Raw genomic sequence first — 17,430 nt, 5'->3', positions numbered from 1 at the left:
ATTTTCTAAATCTTTTTTTAAAATAAATTTATTTACTTTTGGCTGCGTTGGGTCTTTGTTGTGGTGCATGGGCTTCTCATTGCGGTGGCTTCTCTTGTTGTGGAGCACGGGCTCTAGGCGCGTGGGCTTCAGTAGTTCTGGCACGTGGGCTCAGTAGTTGTGGCTCACGGGCTCTAGAGCGCAGGCTCAGTAGTTGTGGTGCACGGGCTTAGTTGCTCCGTGGCATGTGGGATCTTCCCGGACCAGGGCTCGAACCCGTGTCCCCTGCATTGGCAGGCGGATTCTTAACCACTGCGTCACCAGGGAAGCCCCTTTCTAAATCTTTTAACAAGGCCTCATCCCACCCCACCCCCACCCCGCCCCTGGACTAGTCTTCTCAGGACCCTCTGCAACTTTAAGATGAATTTGAAATTCAATTTAAAGGTAGGCTTTGTCCTAAAACACTGAGAGTGAGGCCGCCGAGCATGTGACACGCTGCCTGGACACAGCGTTCCATCGCAGCTCCGGCAGGCAGTGGCTGGCCCAGGCCTTGGTCCTCAGCAGGGCTTGGAAAAGCGCAGCAAAGGGCCTGTGCAAATGTAAAGCCTGTTTTTTGTCCCCACAGGAACCAACTCTCTATCTACAAATTCCACGGCCAAGTGCATTTCTTCTACAGCACGCTGAAGCTACTGAATAAGAAAATGTGGTCTCATTTAGCGGAACTACTTGAAATAGTTAATGTTTAACAGCCTATTTAGCAATCACTACTTTATTCAAAGCACAGCTTTGAGGCCCTTTCATGTGAATTTGTTCTATTTTGGCCATTTTCCTGGGCAAAGCTGTAGATCACCACAGTCAATAGAGCACTCCAAGTAAAGCTTTCTTCCCCCAGTTTTAGCTTTGCTTCCTAGAGGTTATTCTAGAATCTAAATGTTGAAAGGAAGAGGAATTCGCAGTTTCATGCAGTCCTTGATGTGACACCAAAAGCACAAGCAACTAAAGGAAAACGTAGATAAAATGGACTTCATCAAAATAAAAAACTTTTGTGCATCAAAGGACACCATAAAGAAAGTGAAAAGACAATCCAGAGAATGGGAGAAAACATTCGTAAATCATAATTCTTAAAAGGGTCTACTATCCAGAATATATAAAGAAGTCTTACAACTCAATAATAAAAAGACAACCCAATTACAAAATGAGCTAAGTATCTGAATATTTTAGTTCTCCAAATAAGATATACAAATGACCAATAAGCACATGAAAAGATGCTCATTAGTCGTTAGGGAAAAGCAAATCAAAATCACAAGGACATGGGGATGTAATGTACAGTATGACTATAGTTAATACTTATTGCATATTTGAAAGCTGCTAAGAGAGTAGATCTTCAAAGTTCTCATCACAATAAAAAAAAATTTGTAACTACGTATCATGACAGATGTTTACTAGACTTATTGCGGCGATTATTTTGCAAGATATACAAATGCTGAATCATTATGTTGTACACGTGAAACTAATACAATGCCATACGTCAATTATATCTCAATTTTTAAAAACCCTATTGAGGGACTTCCCTGGCGGTCCAATGGTTAAGAATCCTCCTTCCAATGCAGGGGATGCGGGTTCGAGCCCTGGTCAGGGACCTAAGATCCCACATCCCTCGTGGCCAAAAAACCAAAACATAAAACAGAAGCAGTACTGTAACAAATTCAATAAAGACTTTAAAAATGGTCCACATCAAAAAAATCTTAAAAAAACAAACAATAAAAACCAAATGAATTATAGCAAAAAGTGCCAAGTTGGATCAGATCAGCTTTCCTTTCTCTACAGGTCTGTTCTAATACAAATCAGAACATTCAGTAACCCACACAATATAAAAATTACTTCTTCCTGTTTCAATAAACTTTTTTACCCTGTTTTTTAAAAGAAACCCACAATGAGATACCATTTTACAACTATTAAGATGGGTAGAATTTAAAAACTGGGCAAGAAAGATTTTGCAGTGAGGATGTAGAGAAATTGGAATCCTCATACATTGCTGGTAGAATGTAGAATGGTGCAGCCACTGTGGCAAACAGTCTGGCGGTTCCTTAAAAAGTTAAACATACAATCACCATATGACCCCACAATTCCACTTAAAGTTATACACCCAGCAGAATTGAAAACGCATGTCCACATAGTCTTGTACACGAATGTTCACAGCAGCATTATTCATAGTAGCCAAAAAGTAGGAACAACCCAAATGTCAATCAACTGATGAATGGATAAGCAAAATGTGGTCTATGCATACAATGGAATATTATTCAGTCATAAAAAGGAATAAAGTACTGACACACGTTACAACGTGGATGAACTTTGAAAACGTGAAGCCAAGTGAAAGATGGCAGATACAAAGGCCACATATTATATGATTCCATTTATATGGAAAAGGAAAATCCAGAATAGGCAAGTGCATAGAAATACAAAGTAGATTAGTGGCTGCCAGGGGCTGAGGAGACAGGGGTTCCGGAAGAAAAGGGAGTGTCTACCAATGGGTAGGGGGCTTCTTTTCGGGGTGGTGAAAAAGTTCTAGAATTGGATAGCAGTGATGGTTGCACAACTTTGCGAATATACTAAAAAATACTGAGTTGTATGCTGTAAAAGGGTGAATTATAACTCTTTAAGAAATAACATAAAGCTGTCAGGGGTTAACGACGACATACCACAGGAGCAGGCAACAAGAGGGTGCCTCGTCTAAGGGGGCTTCAGACCAGCAATGAAACCAGCTAGAGGTCGGCTTGCCTTCACCCTCGCTGCGCACCAGCAGAGCCCACAGTGCCGGCGACACCACCTTCCCCTGTCGCCTGACCGTGGCTGTCAGCGCACCGCCGTGTGCAGACGAACGCGAAGCGGGCGTCCGCACAGCGCTTTCTAATTCGCAGACGCGATCCTACTCGCTCTTCGCAGGACCCTGTGAGGACGAAGATCCACGTGGAGCCAGCCTCCCCGTGGCCATGAGCGCTGACCAATGGCCTGAAAGAACTCGGGACCTGACTCCTGTCCAACTGTAGGGTCTCCCAGCACAGGCCCCGTGTCCCATGGGCAGGACTGGTGGTCCTCATGACCAGCCCTGCACCTTGACCTCAGCTGCCCCATCCCTGAGGGTTCATGATGCCCAAAATGTAGACACTCATGAACACAGGCATTCACCCAAACACCTGATTTCCTTCTTGTCCCCGTTTAAGCACTTTTTGTTCAAGGACTAACCACTCCTGCCACACTGCCACCTCTGCATAGGGCAACTTCATTTTTTCCCCCAACAAAGTCACAAAGCGGGGACTAGCAACAGTTAGAGCAAATAACTCTCATTAAATCACAGCCCCCCGCTTATAAATTTTAGCAGGAATACACTTAACATAGCAACCAGGCGCATCAGGTATTTAAGGGTAACTAAACAGTACACTAAAATCAGACTCCCGCTTCTGATTCGAGCGGTGGAACAGTCAAATGAAAAGGAAAAACATTTAGGATACATGGTAAACTGAAATATGGCCGGGGTCGGGGGAGGGGATGGGGCGCACGAGAAGAAGAATTTCTTCAACAAACCAGGAAAGGCACTCACAAAATAATGATAATACATTATCTCCATGACAAGATTTTAAAATGACTTTTACTTTCTTCTCTATACTTTTGGATATTGTTTGATGTTTTCAAAAATAATGTTCATTCTGTAAAAAGTTAGAAATGAAACACTTTTATTTTGAGAAAGAAAAAAAGCAGCATTGGCTCAGATAATCGTTAATCTGTTCGGCCCTGAACTTCACAAATATCAAACTCCAGGTGTGGGATGCCAGTGAATGAGCGTGTGTTGACCTGGGGCACACCTTAGTCCCCAGGCTCCCTGACACGCCCCTCCTCCCCCAGTGGCTGGGAGGCCACACTAGCAGGCGTGGTCCTCTCCCCAACACCAGCACCCGAGCAGCTTACTGACGAGCAAGTTAGTATCAGTTAACTTTTGCTTACCTGGACAGGCGGTTCAATCATTATCCAGGCTGGAAGCATCAGACTGGGATTCAGAGGCTGGGTACCGACACGGAAGTAAACCCCACCCCTGGAATCACAGGCCCAGACGTGCTGATTTCCACATGCCAGGCTCATCAGTTTTACAGCTCCTATAGACAAACAGAGAAAAAGTACACACATTAATTACTCTTGTAAGATGACTCATGTTTCATTTAATCTATGAACTTTGATTTTATACTTCAAAGAAAGAGATGATGCTGCCTTTGCAGATGAACTCTGTTGCTTGAGAACATTACAGTGCACGGGAGTCACCAAGGCCTCTGGCTGCCCTGGCACCTGCCCCGCGCCACAGAGCAGCCCTTGCACGCCACGGGCAGAGTAATCAAGATGCCATCCGGACAGTGCCCTGAGCCACCAAGCCCGGGAATTAATATCTCAATGTGGGCCCCATCATTAGCTTCATCAGATACGTGACTATTACCAGCAAATTCTGGATTTGGGCCAAGGGAATTCATCTTTTAGGTAATCTTTTTTTTTTTTTTTTTTTTTTGGCTGCGTAGGGTCTTAGTGGCAGCACGCGGGATCTTTGTTGTGGTGCGCGGGCTTCTCTCTAGTTGCAGCGTGTGGGTTTTCTCTCTTTGGCTGTGGCGTGCAGGCTCCAGGGCATGCGGGCTCTCTCGCTGAGGCGCGAGAGATCAAGATCCCACATGCCGCGGGGGCTTAGTTGCCCCGCGGCATGTGGGATCTTAGTTCTCCAACCAGGGATCGAACCCGTGTCCCCTGCAGTGGCAGGCGGATTCTTTACCCCTGGACAACCAGGGAAGTCCCTCTTTCAGGTAATCTTGATCCTAATTAGAATTAAAATTAACTAACTAAGCCTCCCAGGATCTTCATTTTTCTTTTTACATTTCTCCTTGTTTATTAAACCAATTTTAAGAGGAAAGGAAATGGGAGGAGTCTTCAAAGAGAAATTTGATTAATAGTTTATCTGGCAGAAAGAGCAACAGCCCATAGTTACTGACCTGCGCACAATGATGCACGGCTACTGCCGCCCCAGCTCATGCGTGAGGCCGTCAGGACGCAGACCCCGGGAGAGAACGCCGAGAAGCCGGGATGCAAAGGGCAGGCCGCGGCTTGAACCCAGGCCAGCCTGACCCTCCCTGCCAGCCACCTCTGACCTCGGGGCCCCACATCCCGTGAACACGCAGATCTTACACGGTCAAGCTCCCTCGCTTTTGACAGATGAACATGCCTGGGTAACCCATGGCTTATCAAGTTATGGAATGTTTTCATCGTCCCAGAAAGTTCCCTCAAGCCCCTTTCTCAAGAAAGTTCCGCCCCTCTGCCCCGAGGCAGCCACTCTTCTGATTTCTATCGCCATGTATCTGTTCAGTCTGGTCTAGATGACTGTAAAAACAGAATCACAGGTATGCACTCCCTGGGCCTGGCTTCTTTCACTCAGTGTGATGTTCTGTTCATGACATTCATCCAGTCACTCCTTTTTACTGCTGAGTATGAGTCCACACTGCATGTAAACGCCACAGTTAGTGGTGTATCCTACTGACGGGCATTTGGGCCATTTCCACTTTTTGCTATTAGGAGTAAAGCTGCTATCATCATCCCTGCAGAAGACTTTTTTTTGTGAACATGTGTTGTTTTTCTTGAATAACACCTAGGAGTGGAGCTCCGGGCTATAGGGTAGATATCTGTTTAACATGGAAAGAGACCGCCAGTCTTCCCATTTTACACGCCCACCAGCGGTGTGTGCTGGTGGCCCACACCCTCACCAGCATCCACTTCTGGCACCTCTGTCAGCCATTCTAGCAGGTGTAAAGTAGCATCTTGTCATGGTTTTAATTTGCATTTCCCTGGTAACTAGTGAGGTTGAGAATCTTTTAATGTGCTTATGGGGGGTATCTGTGTTATCTTCTTTTGTGAAGCGTCTGTCAAGTCTTTTGCCCGTTTTATCAGGTTGAATGGTTTGTCTTCTGATGGCTAAGTTAGAGGATGGCTCATTTTGACTGTGAAGCAGGGAAAAGGCGGCGCAGCTACATGCACCGGCAGTGCTGCTCCTGAACGCCTCACACAGTCGTCACCGCTATCAGATGACAGGCCAGGTGTCTACACCACAACGCACCGGCATGGATCCTGCTATGGGGAAATCTCGTCACATGTGTTTAGCTTAAAAGTATCAACCCACTACTACTGAAAAAATTCTTAGTATCCCTTTGTACATTTCCTGAAGATGATGATTTCTCTTATACTGAAATTAGCTGTATTTTTAAAATCTTTTATAGAATGTCTTACCGGGGAGTTAAAATAGACATCCCAGAGCTCTAACATTACCCATGAAAAGATTTGTAGCGATCCAAATAAAGTACTTTCAGCAGTAAGTTCCAGAAACAGCTGAGAAACAAATTCTAATTTTAAAATGCTAATTAAAAAATAATTTTATGTTGGAGTTGTCAACCTGCCCTAACAGGAACTACAGGTGGTAGCTGCTCATGTGAGGAGAGTTATGTGGTGACAAAAACACACTGGGTCAGCACCTCAGAATTAGCAGCGAATAACACCACCACCAGTGAAACACGGAGTTCACATTACAAGGCAAGTGTTCTTTTAGAACAAACATAAAAGGTTGCTAGAATATACACTTCAGTGTATAAATCAGCTTATTCTGAATTGAAGAGACAGGTCAAAGAAGAAAGCATTTAATCGAGGGCTTTTCCGTAGTCTCCGACTTCGCAGAGGGTCTCCCAGGCTGCCTGGGTGCAGGTGCATGAGGTCAGGGCAGGTGGCAGAGAACACTGGCCCCCCCGCACTCCCTGGCTCGTCAGTGCCCCGTGGAGTTAAGCGGGGCCCCATCACTGGTTCTGGACAATGGGCTGCAAGAAGGGACCTGTCACTCCTGAGCTGAACCACAGAAGAGCGGGCAAGAGGGCCTTGCCTTTCAGCTGTCCCCTGCCGCACGGACCACAGGGGCAGAGCCACAGAGCACCGCAGGGGGTCAGCAAGCCACCACCTGGGAACCACGACCACAACCATCGAAAGACTGACAGGTCGAGAGCCAACTTCGTGGGAGCAGAAAGCAACCTTCACTGTGTTACATCGCTGGTATTTGGGACTCGTTACTATAACAATATTAGTCCAACTAACACAGACATGCTGTGATTTTCCTGTCTTCCCATTTTGTTTTTCCCTCCCATTAAAAAAAAAGAAGTTTTAATTACTTTATTCAACAGATGAGATATTTTCCCTTTAGGATTACTTTTTTAACATGTATTTTAGAACAAAAAGTGGCATTTATTTGGTGTTTTACTATTTACAAGACACTTTTCTGCATAAATTACTATATAATATAATCCTATTTGTTACCTAAAGGCACGAACCGACACTGAATATTTCTTCATTAAATGCTGTGACCAGATGTATTCAATTACAAATTGCATTAGTTTGCTAAACATTCCAGTGCCTGACATATGCATATTTATGTGTACTGGGAAATCAAACGTTACGAGCATCTTAACTATCTGCTAAATGACGCAAATTTTCTTCCAAAAACTAGGACTGTCATAAATCATAAAATTCCATATTCAGTCTCTATAACTGGGTTCAGTAGCTAGACATTTAATTGAAGAATTCTCTTTATCTAAGAAATGGAAATCAAAACTACAATGAGGTACCACCTCACACCAGTCAGAATGGCCATCATTAAAAAAAATCTACAAAAAAAAAATCCACAAATAACAAATGCTGGAAAGGATGTGGAGAAAAGGGAACCCTCCTACACTGCTGGTGGGAATGTACATTGGTGCAGCCACTATGGAGAACAGTATGGAGGTTCCTCAGAAAACTAAAAATAGAGCTACCATATGATCCAGCAATCCCACTCCTGGGCATATATCCAGACAAAATTGTAATTCAAAACGATACATGCAGAATAAAACAACAACAACAACAACAAAATAACAACAAAAGGATACATTCACCTCTATGTTCACAGCAGCACTATTCACAATAGCCAAGACATGGAAACAACCTAAATGTCCATCGACAGATGAATGGATAAAGAAAATGTGGTACATATATATAATGGGATACTACCCGGCCATAAAAAGACGAAATAATGCCATTTGCAGCAACATGGATGCAACCAGAGATCATCATACTAAGTGAAGTAAGTCAGAAAGAGAAAGACAAATACCATATGATATCACTTATACGTGGAATCTAAAATATGACACAAATGAACCTATCTATGAAACAGAAACAGAATCACGGACATAGAGAACAGACTGATGGTTGCCAAGGCGGGGGGGCGGGGTTGGGGGAGGGATGGAGTGGGAGGTTGGGGCTAGCAGATGTAAACTATTATATACAGACTGGATGGACAGCAAGGTCCTCCTGTACAGCACAGGGAACTATATTAGGTATCCTATGATAAACCGTAATGGAAAAGAATATTTAAAAAAAAGAATGTAGAGCTTCCCTGGTGGCGCAGTGGTTAAGAATCCGCCTGCCAGTGCAGGGGACACGGGTTCGAGCCCTGGTCCGGGAAGATCCCACATGCCGTGGAGCAACTAAGCCCATGCGCCACAACTACTGAGCCTGCGCTCTAGAGCCTGCGAGCCACAACTACTGAAGCCCACACGCCTAGAGCCCGTGCTCTGCAACAATGAGAAGCCACAGCAATGAGAAGCCCGCGCACCGCAACGAAGAGTAGCCCCTGCTCTCTGCAACTAGAGAAGCCCGCGTGCGGCAACAAAGACCCAACGCAGCCAAAAGCAGATAAATAAATAAAATAAATAAATTAAAAAGAAAAATTAAAATGCTAAAAGAATGTATATATAACTGAATCACTTTGCTGTACAGCAGTAATTAACACAACACTGTAAATCAACTATACTCCAATTAAAAAAAAAAAAGAGAGAGAAAAAGAATTCTCCTAATCTAATCCCAAAGTAGCAACTGACTTGGTAATTTGTATAGGAGCAGAAAAGAGAGATGCTACCTCTTAAAAAAAGAAATTAAAGGCAGAAATCATGTTCATGACTTGATACTTTGCTAAAGTCATGCTTGAAATTGAAATGTCTGCTTGCAATGTAAAGACTGGTGACATTCCAGACTTTACAATGACCTGGAGCTGCCCAAGGTCAGTGCCAGCATGAGGTAGTCCGGATCACGTTTTCGGCACTGGGAAGATGGGCTTTTGTTTCTTGTTTTCAGTGTCAGAACGCCTGTAGAGGCCAGGACTGAAAGGGAACCAGGTGAAGCACATCTCTGAACAGCTCTAATAAAGCCAGCATCTCCTACCTCATGCCCTGGGCAGGCTGATGGCAACCTGGAGCTGGACTGATGAATTACAGGTGAAGACATCTTGTACCTGCTGTTAAGACAGTTTTATCTGTGATTATCAGTAACAAGGAATCAAAACTCATATCCCAGAATCAGCTAGAAATGGAGTTACAAACAACGACGGATTGCCCTGACAGTCCAATTTCCTGCTGCGCGTGGATGTGGCCATGCACAAGGCCCCTGCTGGCAGAGCCCCTCCACCTCCACGTGGAAACTCCTCGCAGGTCAGACCAAAATGACTGTTGGGACAGAGTAGGAGCAGGAAGCTCAGGGAAAAGCCCCAGGGTGGGGATGCTGACTGAAGTAGGCAAGAGCAGGGAGGACATTCTAGGCCATGGGAAGAGAGGCGACCCCAGGGGCCTAGACGGGCCTGGCACACAGGGAAGAGCGATGGCGGGTGGCCGGAGCCCCGCTGCACGAGGCCCTCGAAAGGCAGGCTGGGTCAGGCTGCCAGGGCACCAGGTGCTACCCCGAAGACTGGAACTTGATTGCAGGGCGTTGAGGGCATAGCCCGGGAGCCGTGTTTTAGGAGAGATCGGGCAACCATGGCAGGAGGTGGGCACACCTGGAGCCATGAGGCGGCTATGGCAGTGCAGGTGTGGAGGGGGAGCTCTAACCCTGGCAGTGGCGGGAGGGAAGCAGAGGGTAAGACAGCCCAGGAGATCTTCTGGGGTAGGTGGAAGAGACACTGCCAACCACACTGGCTGGCAGAGAAGCAAAAACAGCCAGAGAGAATTCTGCCCTTTCCAGCAGAATTTAATGGAACAGAGGAGTGAAGTCAGGAAAAAGAGTACATTTTGGACCATCAACAAAATGAAAAGGCAGCCTACTGAATGGGAAAAGATGTTTGCAAATAGTATGTCTGATAAAGGGTTAATATCCAAACTCCGTAAAGAACTCAGACAAATCAATATCAAATAAACAAACCGTCCAATTAAAAAATGGGCAGAGGGCCTGAATAGGCATTTTTCCAAAGAAGACATACAGATGGTCAACAGGCACGTGAAAAGACGCTCAACATCACTAATGATCAGGGAAATGCAAATCAAAACCACAATGAGATAGCACCTCACACCTATCAGGATGGCCATCATCAAAAAGACAACAAGGGACTTCCTTGGTGGTCCAGTGTCTAAGAGTCCGAGCTCCCAATGCTGGGGGCCCAGGTTCGATCCTGGTCAGGGAACTAGATCCCACATGCATTGCACCAACTAAAGATCCTGCATGCCACAACAAAGATCCTGCACGTGGCAACAAAGATCCTACGTGCTGCAACTAAGACCTGGTGCAGCCAAAAAATAAATAAATAAATAAATAAAATTTAAAAAGACAACAAATAACAAGTGTTGACAAGAATGTGGAGGAAAGGGAACCCTGTTGGTGGGAATGTAAACTGGTGCAGCCACTATGGAAAACATTATGGAGGTTCCTCAAAAAATTAAAAATAGGACTATCATATGATCCAGCAATTCCACTCTTGGGTATTCATCTGAAAAAAACGAAAACACTAATTTGGAAAGATATATGCACCCCAGCACGCTGTTCACTGCAGCACTATTTACAATAGCCAAGATGTGGAAACAACGTAAGTGTCTACCAACAGATGAATGGATAAAGAAGATGTGGGGTGTGTGTATGTGTATATACATACACACACACACAATGGAATATCACTCAGCCTTAAAAAAGAATGAAATCCTGCCATCTGCAACAATGTGAATTGATCTGGAGAGTGTTATATCTAGTGAGATGTCAGACAGAGAAAGACAAATACTGTATGTTTCACTTATATGTGGAATCTAAAAAAACAAATAAATGAACAAATACAACAAAACAGAAATAGAGTCACAGATTCAGAAAACAAACTAGTGGTTACCAGAGGGGGGTAGGAAGGGGGGAGGGGCAAAACATGTGAAGGGGATTAAGGGATACAAACTACCATTTAAAAAGCAAATTAAGGACTTCCCTGGTGGCGCAGTGGTTAAGAATCCACCTGCCATTGCAGGGGACATGGGTTCGAGCCCCGGTCCAGGAAGATCCCACATGCCGTGGAGCAACTAAGCCCGCGCGCCACAACTACTGAGCCTGCGCTGTGGAGTCCATGAGCCACAACAACTGAGCCCACGCGCCACAACTACTGAAGCCCATGCGCCACAACTACTGAAGCCCGCGCGCCTAGAGCCCATGCTCCGCAACAAGAGAAGCCACTGCAATGAGAAGCCCGCACACCGCAATGAAGAGTAGCCCCCGCTTGCCGCAACTAGAGAGAGCCCGCGCGCAGCAATGAAGACCCAACGCAGCCAAAAATAAATAAATTTATAAAAAATAAAAAAAATTTTTAATTAAAAAAATAAAAAGCAAATGAATTACAAAGATGTAACATACAGCACAGGGAATATAAACAATAATAATAACTTTATATGGTGTGTAATCTATAAAAATATCAAATCACTATATTGTACACCTGAAGCTAATATAATATTGTATGTCAACTATACTTCCCAAAAAAAAAAAAAGAGTGCATCTGGGAAAGAGAAGTTTGCTACTGAACAGAATCCTCACATGTAGAACCACAGTCTTGAAAAGGCTGTGCTTCCTTTCACTGCTGTGAGCACCACCATGGCCAACTTTTAAAACAATGAAGCGTCCCAGGTAACCCCAGGCAAGTAAGCAAGGCAGCATTAACGTTACCTGCGTTACCACACTCTCTGTTCACTACTCTCCAATGAGTGCTGCCGGATGACAGCCTGCCATGGACACTGGCAGAGAGCACACACCTGAACTCAAAATCTGCATCCCCTAATATAAATAATACTTTTTTTAGAAACCTTGATTCACCGGTTTGTCCCACAGGCTACACAGACCATCCCTGGAAAGAGCCAAACAACAGAGCAGCTGGTGGCCCTGACCTGCCTTTTGCTGCCCCCCACCCTGGCACGCGGAAGGCCAGCACCCCTCCTGCTGTTCCCTGCACGCCTCCGCTGCCTACCAACTCTGGACTTGCTTCGTTCTCCCAGGACGTTCAGAAAATGGTAAAAGAAGTCTTTACCCATCCTCTCAGTATCGGCCAGTAACCCAGATAAACAAAATCCAGAGCTCAGGGCAGGAAAGACTAAGGCAGAGCTTCCTGGACTCGGCCCCCGTCATGCACAGCGCCAGACGCGAGCGAGCACCGCCCCTCCCCCAGCAGCTTGAGGAGTTGGGCAGCTTTCAGGGCGTCACACCTGCCTGAGACAGGTTGCGTTTGCACACGATGCTTACTTGCACCATCATTCTGGAGCGGGGATTGCTGTCACCATCAGAAAGGTGAGGACTGAGGTTTGAAGGTGACCCGGCAGCTGGCCCGGGGCCCGGCTCTGCACGCGGCTAGCACCGCTCCCGCTGCCGCCCTGCCTCTGCCGGGAGCCCCACTCCTGGGCCCAACCACCTCACCTGCGGTCTGTGTGACCCACTCCAGGCCTGGCTGGACTCCGGACGATTCTGCAGGCAAGAGGCAGGGCGGCTCTGTGAAAGCCTGCCGTTCTCGACTCCTGCACCCCTGCCCCCAGCACGCAGCGAAAGCCAAAGCACATCCTGAACCCAGGGTGGCCCTGTCTGGCCCCTCCCACTCTGAAAGTGAGACTCAATCCCACCAAAGCCGAGTCACTCCCCTTGAAAGAACGGCCACCGACCCCAGGGAAACCCAGCCAGCCGCCTCAGAGGCTGTAACACTCTGGCCAGCGCGCCAGTGCGGGAGGACGGGACCGAACGGGAAGGGAGGTGTGAGCCGGGGGCCGGAGCCCGGAGGCCAAGCCGCGCTCGAGGCCGTTCTCTCAGCACGTGCTGCGGCACAAAGGCCTCCTCTGAGCGGGGGTGCCGGGCAGTGAGCTCCGCTTCTGCCCCAGAGGGGGGCAAGGGCAGGGCCCCCAGCGCTCCCAGGATCCTGCAGCAAGGAGGACACCAACCTCGCCCTGGCCTTTTTACCTCCAGAGACTCCCACACTGGTCTGCTTGGGGGCCAAAGGAGGGTGGCTCAGGCCCACAGGACCTCTGAACCGAGGAAAGGCTCCCCGGGGCCGGCGGGAGGGCGGCCCCGCGCTGGCAGGCAGAGGCACGGCCAGCTGCGGCCTCGCTGGTCCATCACCATCAACGATGGCGGCTGGCAGGCGCTCTCAGAAGCTGGACGGGGACCGGCCTTGGGGCTGGGATTAGGTTCAAAACACAGGGTGCGAGTGAGGCCAAAAGCATAATCAAAATGACCCTGGAAAACTCCTAGCCTTGGAACAAAGCTTGCTTCTTCAGTGGAGAACCAACCTGCTTCTTTAGCTAAGCTGGGCTGTATTTGGGGGCCTCGTGGGACAAAAGAATGACGATCCCTCTGCACATCATGGGACGGTGAGAGGCCCGTCAGCTGGAGACGCAGCCAGGGGCTGCCAGGGCGGGAGGTAGACAAGGCGTCCTCCCTTCCCTTCTTGCCTTCTTTGTCCTTTTTTTTTTTTTTTTTTTTTCAAACGAGTACATGTGGTTGAATTCTCAAACGTTAAATGTTTGTAAAATTCAATTCTACCACCTAACAAACAAAATACTGGTTGTCAGTTCACCAAAATGGGAAACCGTTGGGCAGGGAAGTATTCCTAAGGCTCGCGTGCACTCCGGAGCTGCCTGGCGCAGCCGGCACCTTCTGACAGCCACACCTGCCCATCGGCCCAGAGGATAACCTAAGGGTGTGGGCTCATTCTATCATCGTATTCCTTGGAACAGGAATGAATGATTTATAAACGGCCTCATGCTGCGTGGCGGCCCTGCAGCCCTGTGGGGGAGACTCAGAGAAGGGCGGCAGCGGGAGCGGCACACACCCCTCCAGCGGAGGGAGGCCTGGGCACTCTCCTGGCTGCGGGCTGCGGACCCTGGGTCCCCCAGACGGAAAGGGCACAAAGCAACTGCCACATTCAGACAGAGCAGCAGAGGCAGCTGCATCCACAGCATCATCTCGAGCGTGTCTTACAGCAGCTTTCTCTGAGTTCATGCTCCTCCTGGGTTCTGAAAACCCTGCGACCCGTAAAGCGTGGGAAAGAAAAGCTCCTCACGAAATTCTTAAGAGGCCCATTCCCCTGCAGGAGTGGCTAATCGACCTCCTGAAATCCAGCAACCAACCAGGCAGCCTACAGGAATTCACGAGCGTTGAACACAGGGCCCCGGGAAGCGGGTGGGCACCCCTCCCGATGAGGCCGGAAGGCAGGGCCTGGCGGCGGGGGCGGGCATACCTAGCTGCGAGAGGTCCAGCCTCGTCCAGTGCATGCCCGTGGGGCAGCTCGCGGACAGCGTCCGGATGAACACCTGGCCGAGGCTGTCCAGGGCCCACAGGGCGTCTTGGCAGGCGGCGTAGGCCCTCATCTCGGCGTCGGGGGGCAGCTGCACGGTGGACGGGCGTGACTGGGCGTGCTGGGCGCTGACGCGGCACAGGTCCTTGCTGCTCTGGCAGAGCCACAGGGAGCTTCCTGCGGAGAGGTCACGGCGTCACCGGCGAGGCTCTCGGGGCAGCCTTTGCCTGCAGAGTCTGGCTGCCCAGCTCCCACCCTCACCCCCCACCTCGGGGAAGGAGCAGCCAGGACTCAGGGGGACACACCGGGACCAGCCAGTTCATAGGAAACAAGTCCAACACACTTGAAAGAAATGAAAGGAAGCTGGGCTAACGAGACCTCAGGGGGCCCACAACGTTGCCTCAGAGGCCCGGACCTTGGACGTTGTATAATGGACCGGGAAGCGTTCAACTTGGTGTGTTAACCAGCGTCCTAGAGGGAGCAAGGTCGGCAATGCCTCGGAAGGACGGCACCGAGGAACCTCCCCTGTCCTGGTGGCGGGTGAGGGGAGGGCTGGCGGGGCGGAGGCTGCTGGAAAAGGCCCGGAAAGCTGCAAAGCCTTTTCTTCCCATCCTCACCTCAAAATTACATGCTTTCGTTCTCTCCCCCGTTTTTAGAGTCCTTCAGGTTTAATTCACTTTAAAATGCAAACCACACTTGGGGAAGTTAAAACCTCAGTCAGAATATATTATCTGAAGTATATTGAAAACTTGGGACCAGTTATGGTCTGGAATTCAAAATTACCTTGGATCTTGAAAACATAAGGTAACGGGTATGCCATATGTTTACGGAACAGCCCGGGAGCCAGCAGTACCCGCCCCCCCCACCACCACCCACGACGTGCAGCAACGTTCCTGCAACAAAACGCGTCACCGTCACAGTCAGCAGGACAGACGGAGGCTCTAAGGAGCCTCCCATCAGCTCAGGTCAGGCTTTGCTGCCGAATGACCTGTGCCAAGCTTGGGAAAGAACCTATGGTTTGCAGAGCTTACTCACTGCACGACTGCGGTCGGAACGAGCTGGGGAGGAAGCACTTTGTTGTACTGACCAAGCTCTAGCACATCCTAGTGGGACTACGGGCTCGAACTCACCAACTGCTCCCTCTGAACCAGGGACGCCCGACATCTTCTCATCTGACCCTCAGCGCGATCCTGGGAGGAGGCTTCGGCCTCCGCTGGGGCCGCCTGACTGCCCCAGCTCCCAGCTCCTGGGGTAGCTGCACTGCCTCTCCTGGCTCCAAACCCCGAGCTGTGGTCAGGGCTTTGGGAGGTCTGCCCTACCAGGGGCATGACAGTGGGACTTAGGCCAGCCGGAGGCTGTAAACCAGCCTGTGAGGAGGTGACAGAATTCACAGGGGAAATGGCCAGGCATCCAGAGAAGCCTGGTGCCTACTGGCCCTGAGACATGTCGCTGAAGTCAACAGCTGCCGGCCTCAGCGGTCACACTGTACGCTCCCCTCCTTCGGAAGGACAGCTCGCCTCCAGACCCCCTCAGATCACCACAGCAGGTCCTTCTCTCCTGGGCAGGCCTATCCAGCTTCGGGGGCCCTCGGCTCAGCCAACGAGGGCTGCGGGCCTGTGACACCAGCGCATCCAGTCCCTGGGGCCCCACGGCCATGCTCCCGCCCCAACTAGGCCACGTCAGACCATGGTTGTAACTGTCAGACTGCTGTAACATGGTTGTAACCTGTGCACTGCACTCCCCAACCAACCTTCCTTTGTGGGAGCAGTGGAAGCCAACACAAAGGCCCACTTTGTGGCAGAAGCTGTCCCCCGGGGAACAACATTATTCCAGTAAGTGCCTAGAAAGAATAATGGGAAGAGTATGTTAAAGAAAGAAGAAAGAAAAACCATACACACTTCAGAACTTTAGTTCTAGACTACAACTGGCCTTCAAAACCCCTTACAGCTGGTTCTAGAGTGTCCTCAAAGTAGGAGACCCAAGCCAACACTGCAGGAGCCAGCCCGACAAGCAGAGCACTGTCTAGCCCAGGGTCGGGGGAGGCCACGCAGGGGGCGGAGAGCTGGGGAAAATTCACAAAGCAGGGTTCACTCACAGAAATGAAGCCCCAGTGGGGAAATGTGGATTTACACCTACGTTTACAGATCTGGCCAGAGCCTTGCATGTTCAACAGTGCGATGATTTTTTCTGCCAGGCTCTTCAGGGACGGGAGGACTTTTTCATTTAGCTGGAAATTAGTAACGTAAGAATGAGCTCCGCGTGCTCTTCTTACAGCCTAGTAGGTTCCTAATGGAAACTGATCGCACACCATCCAGAGGCGGGTATCCAAGCCGTAGGAATGACAGACTAAAAGGAGGGAACTGATAGAAAGCAGAGGGAATGCCTCCATTCCAGACACTTCATACCACTGGCACTAAATTATCTTTTCCACTTGAGATCATAAAGCTTTTCCTTAAATGCTGGCTCTAAAGAGGAGCTGCCTATCAAGCCGGCATAGAAATGAAGTGATTCACCCACCGATGAGACTTCCTCTAGAGACGTGGATTTCATTCTTGCCTGAGGAGATCCAGACGCCGCTGCTGTTGACCCCTAGAAGGCTCGGCTGGCACTGGAGCTGCTGAGACCACAACGCCATGCGCAGTTTATCCGCCACCTTCTCAACAGGCACCTGGGCCGCTGTGGCCACCGAATGTGTGGCATGGATTATGGTCTGGAACAAGCTGCACTGGTCAAACACCACATAGTCTGTGATGCTCACCTGGAGGGGAGACGGGCAGACACCCTGCTCTCAGTGCAGT

At 48.9% G+C, this 17,430-nt stretch overlaps 1 protein-coding gene across 3 annotated transcripts in view; it reads right to left on the bottom strand.

The window, feature by feature from the left end:
- The window catches only part of TECPR2 (tectonin beta-propeller repeat containing 2), a 97,699-nt gene that overhangs the window by 21,388 nt on the left and 58,881 nt on the right, over window positions 1–17,430 (bottom strand). For 2 of the 3 annotated variants that reach the window (XM_061181289.1, XM_061181292.1), the window contains exons 14-17: window positions 17,150–17,414; window positions 16,383–16,472; window positions 14,576–14,809; window positions 3,979–4,127 (exon numbers count right to left, since the gene is read on the bottom strand). In XM_061181289.1, the coding sequence (XP_061037272.1) occupies window positions 3,979–4,127; window positions 14,576–14,809; window positions 16,383–16,472; window positions 17,150–17,414 (738 nt within the window). The remainder of the gene's footprint in view (window positions 1–3,978; window positions 4,128–14,575; window positions 14,810–16,382; window positions 16,473–17,149; window positions 17,415–17,430) is intronic. The other variant, XM_061181291.1, reaches the window with a different exon arrangement.

This window comes from Eubalaena glacialis, chromosome 2, assembly GCF_028564815.1.
Source record: "Eubalaena glacialis isolate mEubGla1 chromosome 2, mEubGla1.1.hap2.+ XY, whole genome shotgun sequence".
Taxonomy (NCBI): Eukaryota; Metazoa; Chordata; class Mammalia; order Artiodactyla; family Balaenidae; genus Eubalaena; species Eubalaena glacialis.
This window is presented reverse-complemented; position numbering and strand designations above follow the sequence as displayed.